The sequence below is a fragment of the Gopherus flavomarginatus genome, chromosome 1, assembly GCF_025201925.1.
Source record: "Gopherus flavomarginatus isolate rGopFla2 chromosome 1, rGopFla2.mat.asm, whole genome shotgun sequence".
Lineage (NCBI taxonomy): Eukaryota > Metazoa > Chordata > Testudines > Testudinidae > Gopherus > Gopherus flavomarginatus.
Window position 1 is genome coordinate 74,398,589 of NC_066617.1, and position 15,729 is coordinate 74,414,317.

Below are 15,729 nucleotides of genomic sequence, written 5' to 3' on the forward strand. Positions count from 1 at the left end.
CTGGCACTCCAGCCAGGGTGCAGGGGCAGGTCTTTCCCCAGGCTGCACAGCTCCCAGAAGCAGCAGCATGTCCCCCCTCTGGTTCCTACATGTAGGGGCAGCCAGGGGGCTCTGCATGGTGCCCCCATCCCAAGTGCTGCCCCCGCAGCTCCCCGTGGTCAGGAACTGCAGCCAATGGGAGCTGTAGAGGTGGTACCTGCGGCCAGGGCAGCACGTACAGCTGCCTGCAGCACCTCTGCCTAGGAGTCAGAGCAGGGAGATGCTGCTGTTTCTAAGAGCTGCTTGAAGTAAGTGCTGCCCAGAGTCTGCCCCCCTCCTACGCCCCAGCCTTGACCTCCCTCCCATCCTCCACACCCCTCCGTCCCAGCCCAGAGATCCTCCTGCACCAAGCCCTCGGTCCCAGCTGCACCCCACAGCCCCAGCCAAAGTCCTTCCCAATTAACTTACTGCCAAAACTATTCAGTAATAGAATTCAATAGCATTTCAAGATAATAGAGCTAAGTCAACTACAAACTACTCAAAAGGACACAACTAACAAATACAATATACACACAGGAACACTCCAATATATGGCTGCAGATCAGAACTACTATAGGATTGCAGCAGGATATATACCTAAAGGACCACAGCTTTTGGTGCAGCCTCAAGCAAAACACCACAAGTTCCTTCCATCAAAAAGCACAGTGATGAAAACTTAAATAAAATAATACAGGAGTGGGATGTGTTATTTATATATACACACACATTTTATATATATGATAATTGAAGTGGGGGGTTACTCTGTTTGATGGACACCCACCCAGCAAGTTTGCTGTAAAATCCATGTCAAGGCTGAATCCCCACTCTGTCACTTAGAGTACAGAAGGTGGGGGCTAGCAAGGATTTTAAAAATTAATACTTGCCACTCCAAGCTTGTATTAAGCTCCCAAGGTTACAGCTTTTCTCTGACCTTGGCTTGGTAAATACTACCACTACCCAAATGCAAAAAAAAAAAACCCTTGGACTCAGAAAGGAGCACTTGGGAATTCCTCCATGTGGGGTACCCTGAAGCCCTTTCACCCCGCTCTCTGGGGAAGAGCTGAGAAAGAAAAAGGAAATTAGCTGTTGCTACCATCTAATCAAAACAACATGCACAAACCTCGTAGGACACCAAAAATTCAATCCTGTTAAAAAAGGTAAATTTTATTAAAAACAAAAGGGAAGAAAATACATCTGGAACTCAGGCTTTTGCTGGATTTTAAAACAGCAATTCCAAAAACTAAGCACCCAAAATAGCTTTCTTGGGGGTTAGATTAAAGGTTACAAGCAAACAAAAGCATCTGGGGTTAGCACAGAGGAGTCCGCAAACCTTGCAAAATAAACAGAAATAAACCTAATCGCATCTGCCTAAACATTCCTAATTTACTTGCATATTTGGGTTCTTAAAAGTAGTTCTAGATATGATCTGATGGTTCAAACTTTACATAGCATGCCTGCTGCCTATCTCTTCAGCCCAGCAACAACAACAGACAAAGGGTAAGTTTCTTTCCCGATTTTAAAGAGTTCTGGCCTTCCCATTGGCTCTTTTGTTCAGGTGCCACTTCCCCCACCCCTTTACCTGGGGGACTTTTTAACCCTTTATAGGTAAAATAAATAGAAAACAGCTGCCAAGAGGGATTTTACAGCTAACTGGTTGGCTGGGTGTCCATCAAAGGGAGCTACTCGCCCCGCCCCCTTCATTTATCACAGCCTGAATGAAATTTTAGTTTATACTGATTTTGCTAGTGTTTTTTATGTGGCCTATTGTAAAACTAGGCAAATATCTGGATGAGTTGATGTATTCCCTGGAGGACCTCTGCGTACCCCCAGGGGTATGTATAACCCTGGTTGAGAACCAGCATACTGTAGTACTTGTATGAGGTGAATTTTCTTTTTTTAAAAATGCAAATATTTGTAATAAAAATAATATAAAGTGAGCACTGAATTCTGTATTGTAATTGAAATCAATGTATTTGAAAAATGTAGAAAAACATCCAAAATATTTATAATAAATTTAACTTGGTATTCTATTATTAACAGTGCAATTAAAACTGTGATGCATCACAATTTTTTTTAATCTTATGATTAACTGAGATTATTTAAAACAATTATTTGACAGCCCTAATATATGTAAAATCACCGCAACATCTTAATACTAACCTTCACACCAAATGAGCAAAACCACCACAAAGTAGCCTACTACATAAGTAATTAGACCAAATATTATAAATTAATTGCCAAGACATGGTCCCCGAGGAAATTTTAATCAAAATGAGAACATGATATCCTAGCAGAAGCAGAACAAATAAACAAACAGTACAAGTTAAATTGCCAGAGATCTCTTTACAGAGGCTTCATTTTGCAAGACTCTTACCATAGTAAAACACCTACAATAGATACCGTAGGCAGACCAAATACTAAAACTGTAATCAGAAACCAGAAATATAAAGTAAATAAGGAGCAACAGAAACCCAGGGATAAATGATTCTGTAACCAATCCGAAGAGTTCCTTTCAGTACCATTCCTACCATCTGTTTAAATGTAATGGTGTCGGACACATAAACATGACTCAGTATACTGTGCTTATGCTGTTGGTGACATTTCTTTATTCTATTCATTAGTCATACAAAACTATTGACCAGTGGTAGTGCTTTAATTTACAAATGGCCATTTAACAAAATGTTGAACTCAGATGTACATTTAAGCATGCAATATGGTCACAACTTGTGGATCTTTCTAAAGAATTCATAGCAGTTCTTATCACACTACATGGATCATGTTTTTCTAAATAACCTTTGCAATACTATACTAAAGCAATTTTAACATGATATATGCAGAAACAAAACATACAGGAATAAAGGATTTTTCTCCTATATAAATATTTTAGTACATACATTCACATTCATTTTTGTCATGGGATCTGGCTCTTTCCATATTCTGTGAATGGGATTAATGAAACACTGGTCCTATACAGCTTTTGTATAACAGTCCTTTTTTCAATTTTCTAAAAAAATGTAACAGTACAAAAATTCAAACAATATGTAACATAATAAAAAGTGAATAAAAATGTGCTAGTCTGAGTTACCTGAAGTTCTGAAACTAGAGAAAAATGAAGAATTAGATAATAGTGGCAAGCTATGTATTTTAAAGAGCACTTTCCCCATGCAGTTAAATATACCTTTGGTTTGTAGTTTGTACAAAATGGCTAGATAATTAAAAAGGTATACATGCTTAAGGGGAAGATTTTCAAGACACATGAATGGGAGTTGGGTGCCTTGTTGCCCTTTGTGCCCTTGAAAATCTCTCCTCCCCTCAATTTTTTCTCTGTATCAGTTAATTTCTCGATTAAATTTAGTCAAGTACAAAGTGAAGCCAAAATAATCTGTCTGTGATGTTAAACTTTTATTATGGCTATTTCTATAATATCACAAACAAAGTACTGCAGCTTCATTGTATGGAAGACCAAAAAAGCAAAGACCAGACACACTGCTCACTAGCTAGAAATTCTAGAAAACTGAAATAGAAGTGGAAGGATAGATTTTTATATAGTGATTTCAAAAATATGATGAAGGGAGAAAGGTAGTCTTCAAAAACACAGCCCCCACAAAAGGTCAGTTGTATGTATGGCACACATTTGACAAGTTTTTTTTATACACCTCAAAACTGTGTGAAATCCATCAAGAAGGCACTGTTTATAATACTCAGAAATATCTGACTTTTTTCAATGATGTCCAAAGACTTCAGGATATATTTGAAATATGATTAGTCAATCTTTCATAAGGGTACAGCATTCTTGTTTACAAAAAGAAAACTAGGTGATGAAATAATGGCTTTTAAGAAAAACTACCACCAAGTTATGCTAGACAAATATACTGAATCCAAATTTTGTTTCATTAACATTAAACTGACAAGGATTTCCCAAAGGCACAGAAGAGCACTGAACTGTAAAATCCATGAAACATCTTACAAGACAACAATAAAATGAAGTTTTCAGGATTTAATCTGGAGGAAAAAAAAAAAAGAAGACAAGCTGTACCCTTATAAATAATGCAAACTATTTTAAAAATAACCAACATATGAAATACAAGAAACATTATGTATTGCTGGAACTATGCTCTTCACATGACGCTTACTTTCTTTGTAGGTCAATTATACCTAACTACAGTAGTTAAATGGCAAATTAAAGGCTTAGAGTGCATTTTAAAAAACAATCAAAAAACACATGGCAACAACCATCAGTTCAGAATATTTCCTAATTCCTGTACAAGAAAAAAGAATAAAGAATCTAATCAAGTGAGAAAACAAGTGCTCTGCTTTAAATATTAAAAACTAGCAAGAGGCTACTGCCTTCAGATATCTGCAAACTGTACAAGCAGAGTTTTTATGACTGTGCAGAAAACTGATAATCTTTAATAAATAATATTTCAAGATCAACTACACATCATGGCTAAATATGAAGTTAATTATGTATTAAGAAAAGGCTTTACAAAACAGGCCTGTAATCAACCTTACCCTAAAAATCAGGCAATAAATTCCTTTTTCTGCTCACATAAGGGAATTACATACAAAGAAGAGCAAAATAGGAATTATCAGGCTTTCAGTGCATGTGCTTTTTAGAATATGAGTAATAAATACACCTAAGAGCAGACCTGTTGCTTTACTTTTTCATTAAAAAATTTCATGAAGTACTCTTGCCTCTTGGGACATGAATTAAACCAACTGCTCTTATATCTTAGATAGTCAGGCTCTAACAGCATATTGAGAGAGGAGAAAAAAATCTTGTACGTAAGTAAGGGCATTTTGTCTAGCTCAATCTTATTCAAGTATATGCATATGCAAAACACAAGAGTTGAAGTGGGCAGGATCTCAAATATGGAATATATGGTGTGCACATATGTATTCTGATGTGGGCTAAAACATCGTCAGCTAGCGATTACAATATTTTGACCTATACAATGGCAGCGTGAGTATAAATATGCAGTTCTATATATGCTTGCAAATCAATACTAAATTAAAGTCAGTTTAAAAATATATCCGTAAAGGGCTTCTCCTTAACTGCCCTTGAAAAAAACAGTAAAACCCATAAATACTGAGCAAGATGGACATTTTTAACAAACATTCATTTTAAATTTAGATAAGTTATTACCAAATATGAGGTTCAACATACAAAAACTGTAGGAATATCTCAGGGATCTAATATTACTGCCCAAATTCTTGGTGTAGTGCTAGCTAGCTCTCACATTTGCCTATGTATTATGTGTCCCTGTCATGTATAGCACAAATTATATGAGTATACCAACTACACTGCAGGTCTTGGAACAGATCTGCATAAGAGATCTCTCTATGTGAGTGGTGTAATGACAATCTCTCGAATGCTGGCAGTGTCAAATCAGTATTACAACATTCTGTTTCTATTAGGAACTTATTGTGTTGAACTCTTTCCTCTTTACAGTAAAGCTCTTTCTATATTTTAAAAATGTAATCACAAGGCATAACACGACAGTGTTCCAACCAAGTTACAAGAATTTGGTTGTGCCTGTGTACACAACACCAGTCTATACTATAGTCATGTTAAAGAACAGTGCTATAGAGAATGGTTCAAGACAAAACTACATTATGACAAGGGGTGGAGAATTACCAAATTTAAGCAGGATGCTTAAAGAGTAAAATTTGTCTCGTGTGGGGGCAATAAAGGAGTGGGGAAAACTGTATGTTAGGGACACAGGAAGATAAAAATTGGTTAGATAAAGCACAAAATGCAAGTAAAATTTAGTTAGATAACACTGGATGAGACTGGTAGAGCACAGGACTCTCAGCACAAGGGAAGGTGGCTTTAAAACACCATTGCATCCTGCCAGTCATGGGATATTCTAGGGGCTGGAGAGGCCCACAGTGTTACCTAGAGAGCCCTGGGGCCTATTTAGGTTAGAGCATTCCTGAATAGCTGCTGCATCAGCCACTGCACTGCCCAGAAACTCTGCAGTGCTGTGGCCCTGCCCCCTAACATGCCAAGACTTGAGAGGGGCTTCTTGGAAAACAGCCTTATGCCTGTCTTCCACGGCATCTACACCAGGGAAGGTCTCCCCTTCTAGAACTTGAGATTCTAGGGCCTCTTAACTTGTGTAAATGGGTCAAAATGGAGGGAGGAGGAAGGGAGATCTCACCCTGTATATCTAAACTTAACTTTGCTTAAAAAAAATTAGTTATTTGGAAACATACCAATTCAGAGGAAAACCATGTTAGAATAAAAAGTCACATTTAAAATCCAAGTCCAACTTCTATATTATTAGTTTGTCCAATTGTGGAATATCGGGATGAGTTCCATGGTGTGTATATGCTGCAATAAGGGGGAATTTAATGAAGATTTAGGCTTCATCTTGCTCTTAAACAGCTCAGGTTTGTTGCTGTGTATTTTATAAAATTATCAGTGGTAATCTAATAGCAGGACTGAACTCTTAGTTCTAAACTGCCTTTCATTTTGGAACTTAACATCAAGCCCTTCACACTTAACACAGATGTGCATGTTAATATTTTTTTCTGAGTTACAGAAACATCAAATAAACCATTTGATAGCAGTAGTCTTTATCTTCTTCAACTTATTTGAAGTGGCCACACAATTTAATTCAAGTTTAGTAAACTGAGAAAAAATTAACTACATAGTTATAAATCCCTGACACATTATGAATGGAAATGTTGGTGGACCATTAACATAGTAGTCATTATGGGTACTGTACAGTTGTACAATTCATTCTATGCACAACGTAAGCCAGTGTTTTTAATAAAAAGTTTGAAGTGGCCAGCCATGAAAATCTAGTGCTTTGTATATCACCACCATAATCTAGAATTAAAATACTGCCATATATTTAGGAAAAACCTCCTCCCAAATTAGAGCACTTAAACACAACGATTTCAGGTAAAGTCTTCAACTCTGCATTAAGCTAATTCTTATTACTTATGGTGCTTACTAACGTATTTTTTGTGTTTGATCTGAAACACATTTCACCATACAGTACTTTCAATACAATAGTAAAGCTGGTTACTTCAGAATTTATTTTGTTACAAAATTATTAATTTAAGTTTGTTTGTTCTTTTCTCAATTTATCTTCATCAATAGACATTACATGTCCCCATTGGGAGAGGAACAGATCTCTGAATTTTGAGTTTGACATTGTCTGTACTGAAATTTGTTAGTACAGCCTATGAGATATTACAGATAGAAGGCTATTGTTGTGTTTGTGTGAGGCATATACAAAGAGCAAGAGAGTACTGGCACTTACACATTTCCCACTTCAACTGGCTAGGCAGGAATACGACAGATCTTGATCCATGTACACATAAAGATTTGAGGTGAAGTTCTTTAAGTTTTAACTACAGGGCTCTTTTAGATAATATTGCATCATTTAAAGCCTAAACCAACTTAAAATATGGTCCCAGTAAGTATTCCAGTTCAAAGAGTCTTTTGTTCAGACCTTCTATTTGAACACGAAATTGATGATAAGTTGCACCAGAACCATGAGAAAAATAAAGACATAGTGCTTAAGCTGCAAGAAATTGTTTTCCAGTGGTGGTGAATTTGAAGTAACACGGTTCCGTAGAGCCATAATATCCCTATAAAATATAAACAGAAACTCTCTTAAGTGGACATCAAGATGATTTAAACAGCTTCTTACATTATCTGACTTCTGTTAGGAACACCATGAAATATCAAGAGGCTATTTTCTGTCAGCTTTTGGAGAAATGGTTAATTGATGTAATTCTACTGGGCTTTTAGAGACACAATATCAAGACATCAACTCAATAAAAAAAAAATAAAAGACCTCAAATGAGAAATAAAATTGCAGGAAACTAACATTTCTCATCCCAAACTCCTCATATTTGTTGAAGGCCTTGGAGTCTGCAAGTAAGAATACGGCAAAGCAGAAAGGGTCAAGTATTGCATTTTCCTTCATGTTCAACAGATACCAGTCAACATATTTTCTTCAGTTAAATCAGGGGCTGGTAACCTTTGGCACATGGCCCATCAGGGTAATCCACTAGGGGCCGTGAGACATTTTGTTTACATTGGCCGTCTGCAAGCATGGCCCCCCGCAGCTCCCAGTGGCCGCAGTTCACTGTTTCCAGCCAATTAGAGTGACCAGATGTGCCAATAAAATTGGGACTGTCCCAATATTTAACCCTTTGTCTCCCATCCCAATCAATGTACGATTGGGACACCATTTGTCCAGATATTCAGGTAAGGACACAAGCGAGAGGCAGGCAATGACTCCGTGAGTGCTCCAGGATTGGAGCACCCATGGGGAAAAATTGCAACCAAGCTCCCCCGTCCTCCTCCCTCCCTCATAAGAACATAAGAATGGCTGTACCGGGTCAGACCAAAGGTCCATCTAGCCCAGTATCTGTCTACCGACAGTGGCCAATGCCAGGTGCCCCAGAGGGAGTGAAGCTAACAGACAATGATCAAGTGATCTCTCTCCTGCCATCCATCTCCATCCTCTGATGAACAGAGGCTAGGGACACCATTTTTTACCCTTCCTGGCTAACAGCCATTTATGGACTTAGCCACCATGAATTTATCCAGTTCCCTTTTAAACATTGTTATAGTCCCAGCCTTCACAACCTCCTCAGGTAAGGAGTTCCACAAGTTGACTGTGTGCTGTGTGAAGAAAAACTTCCTTTTATTTGTTTTAAACGTGCTACCTATCGATTTCATTTGGTGACCCCTAGTTCTTGTATTATGGGAATAAGTAAATAACTTTTCCTTATCCACTTTCTCAACATCACTCATGATTTTATATACCTCTATCATATCCCCCCTTAGTCTCCTCTTTTCCAAGCTGAAGAGGCCTAGCCTCTTTAATCTTTCCTCGTATGGGACCCTCTCCAAACCCTTAATCATTTTAGTTGCCCTTTTCTGAACCTTTTCTAGTGCTAGAATATCTTTTTTGAGGTGAGGAGACCACATCTGTACACAATATTCCAGATGTGGGCATACCGTGGATTTATATAAGGGCAATAATATATTCTCTGTCTTATTCTCTATCCCCTTTTTAATGTTTCCTAACATCTTGTTTGCTTTTTTGACTGCCTCTGCACACTGCGTGGACATCTTCAGAGAACTATCAACAATGGCACCAAGATCTTTTTCCTGACTCGTTAGCCCGCATCATATTGTATGTATAGTTGGCGTTATTTTTTCCAATGTGCATTACTTTACATTTATCTACATTAAATTTCATTTGCCATTTTGTGGCCCAATCACTTAGTTTTGTGAGATCTTTTTGAAGTTCTTCACAGTCTGCTTTGGTCTTAACTATCTTGAGTAGTTTAGTATCATCTGCAAACTTTGCCACCTCACTGTTTACCCCTTTCTCCAGATCATTTATGAATAAATTGAATAGGATGGGTCCTAGGACTGACCCTCGGGGAACACCACTAGTTACCGCTCTCCATTCTGAGAATTTACCATTAATTCCTACCCTTTATTCCCTGTCTTTTAACCGGTTCTCAATCCATGAAAGGACCTTCCCTTTTATCCCATAATAGCTTAATTTACATAAGAGCCTTTGGTGAGGGACCTTGTCAAAAGCTTTCTGGAAATCTAAGTACACTATGTCCACTGGAGCCCCCTTGTCCAAGTGTTTGTTGACCCCGTCAAAGAACTCTAATAGATTAGTAAGACACGATTTCCCTTTACATAAACCATGTTGACTATTGCTCAACAGTTTATGTTTTTCTATGTGTCTGACAATTTTATTCTTAACTATTGTTTCGACTAATTTGCCTGGTATCTATGTTAGACTTACCGGTCTGTAATTGCCGGAATCACCTCTAGAGCCCTTTTTAAATATTGGCGTTACATTAGCTAACTTCCAGTCATTGGGTACCGAAGCCGATTTAAAGGACAGGTTACAAACCTTAGTTAACAGTTCCGCAACTTCATATTTGAGTTCTTTCAGAACTCTTGGGTGAATGCCATCTGGTCCCGGTGACTTGTTAATGTTGAGTTTATCAATTAATTCCAAAACCTCCTCTAGTGACATTTCAATCTGTGACAGTTCCTCAGATTTGTCACCTACAAATGCCAGTTCAGGTTTGGGAATCTCCCTAACATCCTCAGCCGTGAAGACTGAAGCAAAGAATCCATTTAGTTTCTCTGCAATGACTTTATCGTCTTTAAGCGCACCTTTTGTATTTCGATCGTCAAGGGGCCCCACTGGTTGTTTAGCAGGCTTCCTGCTTCTGATATACTTAAAAAACATTTTATTACCACCTTTGGAGTTTTTGGCTAGCCGTTCTTCAAACTCCTCTTTGGCTTTTCTTATTACACTCTTGCACTTAAGCTGGCAGTGTCTGTGCTCCTTTCTATTTGCCTCACTAGGATTTGACTTCCACTTTTTAAATGAAGTCTTTTTCTCTCTCACTGCTTCTTTTACATGGTTGTTAAGCCACGGTGGCTCTTTTTTAGTTCTTTTACTGTGTTTCTTAATTTGGGGTATACATTGAAGTTGGGCCTCTATTATGGTGTCTTTAAAAAGGGCCCATGCGACTTGCAGGGATTTCACTTTAGTCACTGTACCTTTTAACTTTTGTTTAACTAACCCCCTCATTTTTGTATAGTTCCCCCTTTTGAAATTAAATGCCGCAGTGTTGGGCTGTTGAGGTGTTCTTCCCACCACAGGGATGTTGAATGTTATTGTATTATGGTCACTATTTCCAAGCGGTCCTGCTATAGTTACCTCTTGGACCAGCTCCTGCGCTCCACTCAGGATTAAATCTAGAGTTGCCTCTCCCCTTGTGGTTTCCCATACCAGCTGCTCCATGAAGCAGTCATTTAAAGTATCGAGAAATTTCATCTCTGTATTTCGTCCTGAAGTGAAATGTTCCCAGTCAATATGGGGATAATTGAAATCCCCCACTATTATTGGATTCTTAATTTTGATAGCCTAATCTCCCTTATCATTTCAACATCACTATTACTGTCCTGGTCAGGTGGTCAATAATAGATCCCTAATGTTATATTTTTATTAGAGCATGACATTTCTATCCACAGCAATTCTATGGAACATGTGGATTCACTTAAGATTTTTACTTCATTTGAATCTACATTTTCTTTTACATATAGTGCCACTCCTCCCCCTGCACGACCTGTTCTGTCCTTCCGATATATTTTGTACTCTGGAATGATTGTGTCCCATTGATTGCTCTCAGTCCACCAGGTTTCTGTGATGCCTGTTATATCAATATCCTCCTTTATCACAAGGCACTTTAGTTCACCCATCTTATTATTTAGACTTCTAGCATTTGTGTACAAGCACTTTAAAAACTTGTCCTTGTTTATTTGTCTGCCCTTTTCTGATGTGCCAGTTTCTTTTTTATGTGACTGTTTATCTCTGATCCGGCCCTTACATTATCTTCTTCCATCCTTTGTTCCTGACTATAACCTGGAGATTCTCTATCATCAGACTCTCCCCTAAGAGAAGTCTGTGTCCGATCCACATGCTCCTCTGCAGCAGTCGGCTTTCCCCCATCTCCTAGTTTAAAAACTGCTCTACAACCTTTTTAATGTTTAGTGCCAGCAGCCTGGTTCCACTTTGGTTTAGGTGGAGCCCATCTCTCCTGTACAGGCTCCTCCCATCCCAAAAGTTTCAGTCTATTTTTTTTAAATTATCGTTCTTTAAATTCCTTTCCCTCCTTGAGCTCTTTCATTCCCACTTAAATTAACAGCTATCTCCATATCATCTCTCCCTGAGTAAACTTCAAATCCCCAGAGAGATTTTGCCTCTCTCTTCCTGCAATAGCTTTACACTTAAGTCCAACAAGTAAATAAATCTCAATATTTGTTTGGACATTTAGGACCCAATCATGCAATAAGATGGCATGCAGTTGGGCTCCTGAGCGCTCTCTTAACTTTTTCACTACTGGTTATTTTAGTAAACATACTGACTTTTAAAACAGTCATCCTTCGGTTTCACAGTTAATATGCTAATGATAAGAATTAGGCAAAATCCCTCTGCAGTATCATAAAAACAACACTGCATTGGTTCACGTATGGAAGCGGTAGAAACTTTAAAAAAAATACTCCAGAAAACAGTGGAAATACTAAAAAATCCAGTGACCCAAAATTTGTGCTAAATATGGAATTCCCATGCTATTTACTTCCAGTAAACCTACTTGTAATTTGACAAACATACAGTGAAGCTGATCTGCATTAATCATTGTATTTACCCAGTTTCTGAATCTGAGATGAAGTAATCAGGCTTGTTAGAGCAGTGTAGCAGGGCAGTAACCCCACTCCTGCCCTGAAGGGCTTAAACCAGCCCTGGGAGAGGGCTGTGGTAGGGGAAAACCTGGGCTGATTGGGGAAGTAGCCACAGCTGTCCCTTATAAGAGTCTCTCTCTGCTTTCGGGCGGGGGGGGGGGGGGGGGGGAGAAGAGGGGCTGGCTGCTGAGAAGCTCAGGGTACCTAGAATAAGGAAGGGCTGGGGAAAGGCAAGAGGGGCTAGGGAGCTCCAGACTAGCAACTCCCCAGGATGCAGGGCCTTGTCCAAGGCCACACAGAGCAGTGGTTCTCAAACTTTTGTACTGGTGACCCCTTTCACATAGCAATCCTCTGAGTGCAACCCCCCTAACAAATTAAAAACACAGACCCTGAGACCAGGGGGCAGCACCCCAGATAACAGGGCACCCGAGCAGGGCCGGTGCAACTATTTAGGCAAACTAGGCAGCTGCCTAGGGCGCCTAGTGGTTGAGGGCACCTAAAAGCCAGCTCAGGCGAGGCTCCCTCAGCGGGGTTAGCTGCTGTGGAGGAAGGCGGTGTTAGCTTCCACAGGGGTGCTCCCTGGGCTGGGTTAGCTGCCATGGAAGGAAGGCTTTCAATGGGTGGGAGGGGCGGGTGGGTGTGATTAGCTGCCGCGGTGGGCGGGGTTAGCTGGGGTGGGAGCAAGGTGGAAGTTTTGGCTAGGACACGAAACTTCCTTGCACTGGCCCTGCACCCAAGTCCTGGGAGGGACATGGGGGCCAAGCAGCAGCAGGATACCGGCCTGCAGAGGGCACTCTGGAGGCTGGAAATGCTAATTCCCAGAGATGACCAGTAGGAGGCACCGCAAGGGTGAGACCTGCATCACTACAAGCAGCAGTATCATTTTTGAACTATTCCAGAGTATATTATACAAAGCAGAATTCATGACAAAAACAATAAACGTCAATTTTAAGCAGAAGTTTCTGTTTTGATGTATTTATACTTAAACCAGTGAAGGAAGATTAAATAAGAACAGTTTATATTCCTAGCTTATTTCAAACAGAACAAGCCTGATGCGCTAAAATCTATTTTAAAATATCATCATTGAATACTACCTCTTAATGTCTTCTTGTGTTTCTTTTATAGATTCAATGGCACTTTGTAGTTCACCAAGGTCTGCCCCTTTCTTTCTGATTCTTGTATTATGCTTTAGTAGTTGTGCTATGAAGATATGCCAGACAGATGCAATAGGTTAGAATGACTACTTTATCCAAATCTAAACTTCTTTAATCCTATGATAAAACTATTTAGAAAACACAGTTAGGTGAAATTCTCCAATTTGAGGTCCTGCTGAAAGCTTTGTTCCAGTTGCTTATATCCCAGGAAGCCCACAAGTGAAGTGTTTTATCTTTTTCAACTGAGTACAGAAGTTTTAAGATTATAAACAGTGCCAACAATTATTTACACATTTCATTCTTACGTAAACCTATTGAGCTATATATTTAAATAGCTGCTTTCTTAATGCAGAGACTAATCCTTTTGTTTACAAGTGAACGAACACAGTAGTAGTACCACAAGTACTAACTATAGTAGTAAAGCCTACTTAAATTACAGCCCTATGTTTATAAACGTAGGAAAGTTTCAGATATCTCACTAGTAACACCATGGGCCACCTGCTTTTCTTGTGCTATGCATTTTTGTCTTTCTATGAAGACACGTAATAATGCACTATACTGTAACTTATCATATTCCAATAGTTATTTTATACCACAAATATCTTGGGATAATAAAGAATAGGAAAGTAAATGCATGACTGTACTGTAGCAGTGTTCAGTCTAACTGAACAGAAAAGCAATGTAATTTGCCAAACAGATGCAGCTTATCCTACCTTCACTTCCAGAGGAGTCCTGGTTATCAGGTTCTGGGGAAGAGAATCCACACTCTCCTTTCTTCGACTGACTGGTTGGCTTTCGTTTTATTTTTGGAACACTAACCTGCAATTCACACACATAATACTTATATGCACAGAATCAAACATTCTGATGAAAAAGCTGTTTTATTTTAATAATGGCTGTGTGTTAGAAGCCTGAGTTAATATTTGAAAATGATATCCTAGAGGTTTTGGAGGGTTTACATTAGACTAATTAAAATAAGCGTGGATGTTTTTTGTAAGTGGAATTAAGGTAATGTAACTTTCAATACCTATCCAATTATGTCAGTTTTCCTACATAGCGAACAGCAGGAGAGTGAGAGGCTAGGGGCCGACTGAACTACACCTTTGTAGGACACAGGTGAAGAACCACATTAGTGCTTTTTGAATTCTAGATTTATAACTTGACATTTGCAAGTGTCTGACCTCACTGTTTACTGAGAACAATTACAAAGCCAGAACGTACCATTGGTGTCCGATGCCTGACTTTTGTTTGGATGGCACCATCTTTTTCAAACTGTATCATATCATTCAGTGGATCCCATGGTCTGGTTCTACACAGAAACAGAATGAACACAGTGTTACTGTATAAAAAATTACAGGCATTTTCATTTTCCTGTTAAGTTGACAAAAGCTTTCAAGCAAATCTTTTGAGTGAAAGGTGTCAGTATGACACCCAAAAGATTCACAACTCCCCACAGGATAAGTATAGAATGGGCATAAGTGATGTAAGCCTCTTCATATTACCCTACTGATGTGCCTCACTTCTGATTTGGCAGGATTATACACCCAAAGATGATGTGATAACTCAGTCTCCATGCACAGATCAATCCCTACCCTGGCTATTGAGAATGCCAGCCAGAGTATCACTCAATTTTGATAGCATTTTTTTTATGCCAGTACCTAAGACTGAGATACATAAACCTACCACATTCTGGAACTGGGGAAGAAAAATCTTGTTACTCTGTCTCTTTGAAAGAGCAAGGCAAGGTAAAACACTAGTTTATATGGTGCGTAGAAAATTTTAAGGCTTTGTCGGTTGTGAAAATTTGTTATGTATAACAGAGTTCACAGTAAGGTATACAGCTCTGGAACCAACTGTCAGCACAAAGCTAGATATAACATTGGTTTCAGAACTACTACATTCTTATATGGCTGTAATATCCCTGGATATTTTACTTTTTTCCATTTTTAGTACAAACTAATACTTCCAATTGAAAAAGGGACAAAAGACGTTGCATGCTGATCCTGTGGTAACTGTTACTGGTAAAAGGCTCAATTCTGCCACTGCTCTTCTTGCTGAACTCCCTGCAAGTCAGTGGGAATTGAGGATGTGGATCAATGCCAAGACTGGACTCAAGTTTCACATTTGTTTGTATACTAGCAGATTTACACCTCCACCTTCTGATGCACGGAACCACCATAAGCCTTTAACAGTGAGCTACTCAGTGTGCGTCACACTTGTCAGGAGAAGAGAGCTGTGTGGACCCATCCATGCTGCAACTGTGTTTTCGGAGCCTCTCTGCGTAAGTCACCTTTATCA

At 39.0% G+C, this 15,729-nt stretch overlaps 1 protein-coding gene and 1 long non-coding RNA gene across 9 annotated transcripts in view; one reads left to right on the forward strand and one right to left on the reverse strand.

Moving 5' to 3' along the window:
* Positions 1 to 15,729, forward strand: part of LOC127042732 (uncharacterized) — a 34,758-nt gene that overhangs the window by 942 nt on the left and 18,087 nt on the right. The window contains exon 2 of the long non-coding RNA XR_007772033.1: positions 15,574 to 15,712. This is a non-coding gene — a long non-coding RNA (uncharacterized LOC127042732). The remainder of the gene's footprint in view (positions 1 to 15,573; positions 15,713 to 15,729) is intronic.
* Positions 5,420 to 15,729, reverse strand: part of OSBPL8 (oxysterol binding protein like 8) — a 215,141-nt gene continuing 204,831 nt past the window's right edge. For all 8 annotated transcript variants that reach the window (XM_050934840.1, XM_050934831.1, XM_050934821.1 and 5 more), the window contains 4 exons: positions 14,653 to 14,740; positions 14,145 to 14,250; positions 13,372 to 13,477; positions 5,420 to 7,626 (listed from right to left, as the gene is read on the reverse strand). In XM_050934840.1, coding sequence (XP_050790797.1) covers positions 7,491 to 7,626; positions 13,372 to 13,477; positions 14,145 to 14,250; positions 14,653 to 14,740 — 436 coding nt within the window. In that variant the 3' untranslated portion in view covers positions 5,420 to 7,490. The remainder of the gene's footprint in view (positions 7,627 to 13,371; positions 13,478 to 14,144; positions 14,251 to 14,652; positions 14,741 to 15,729) is intronic.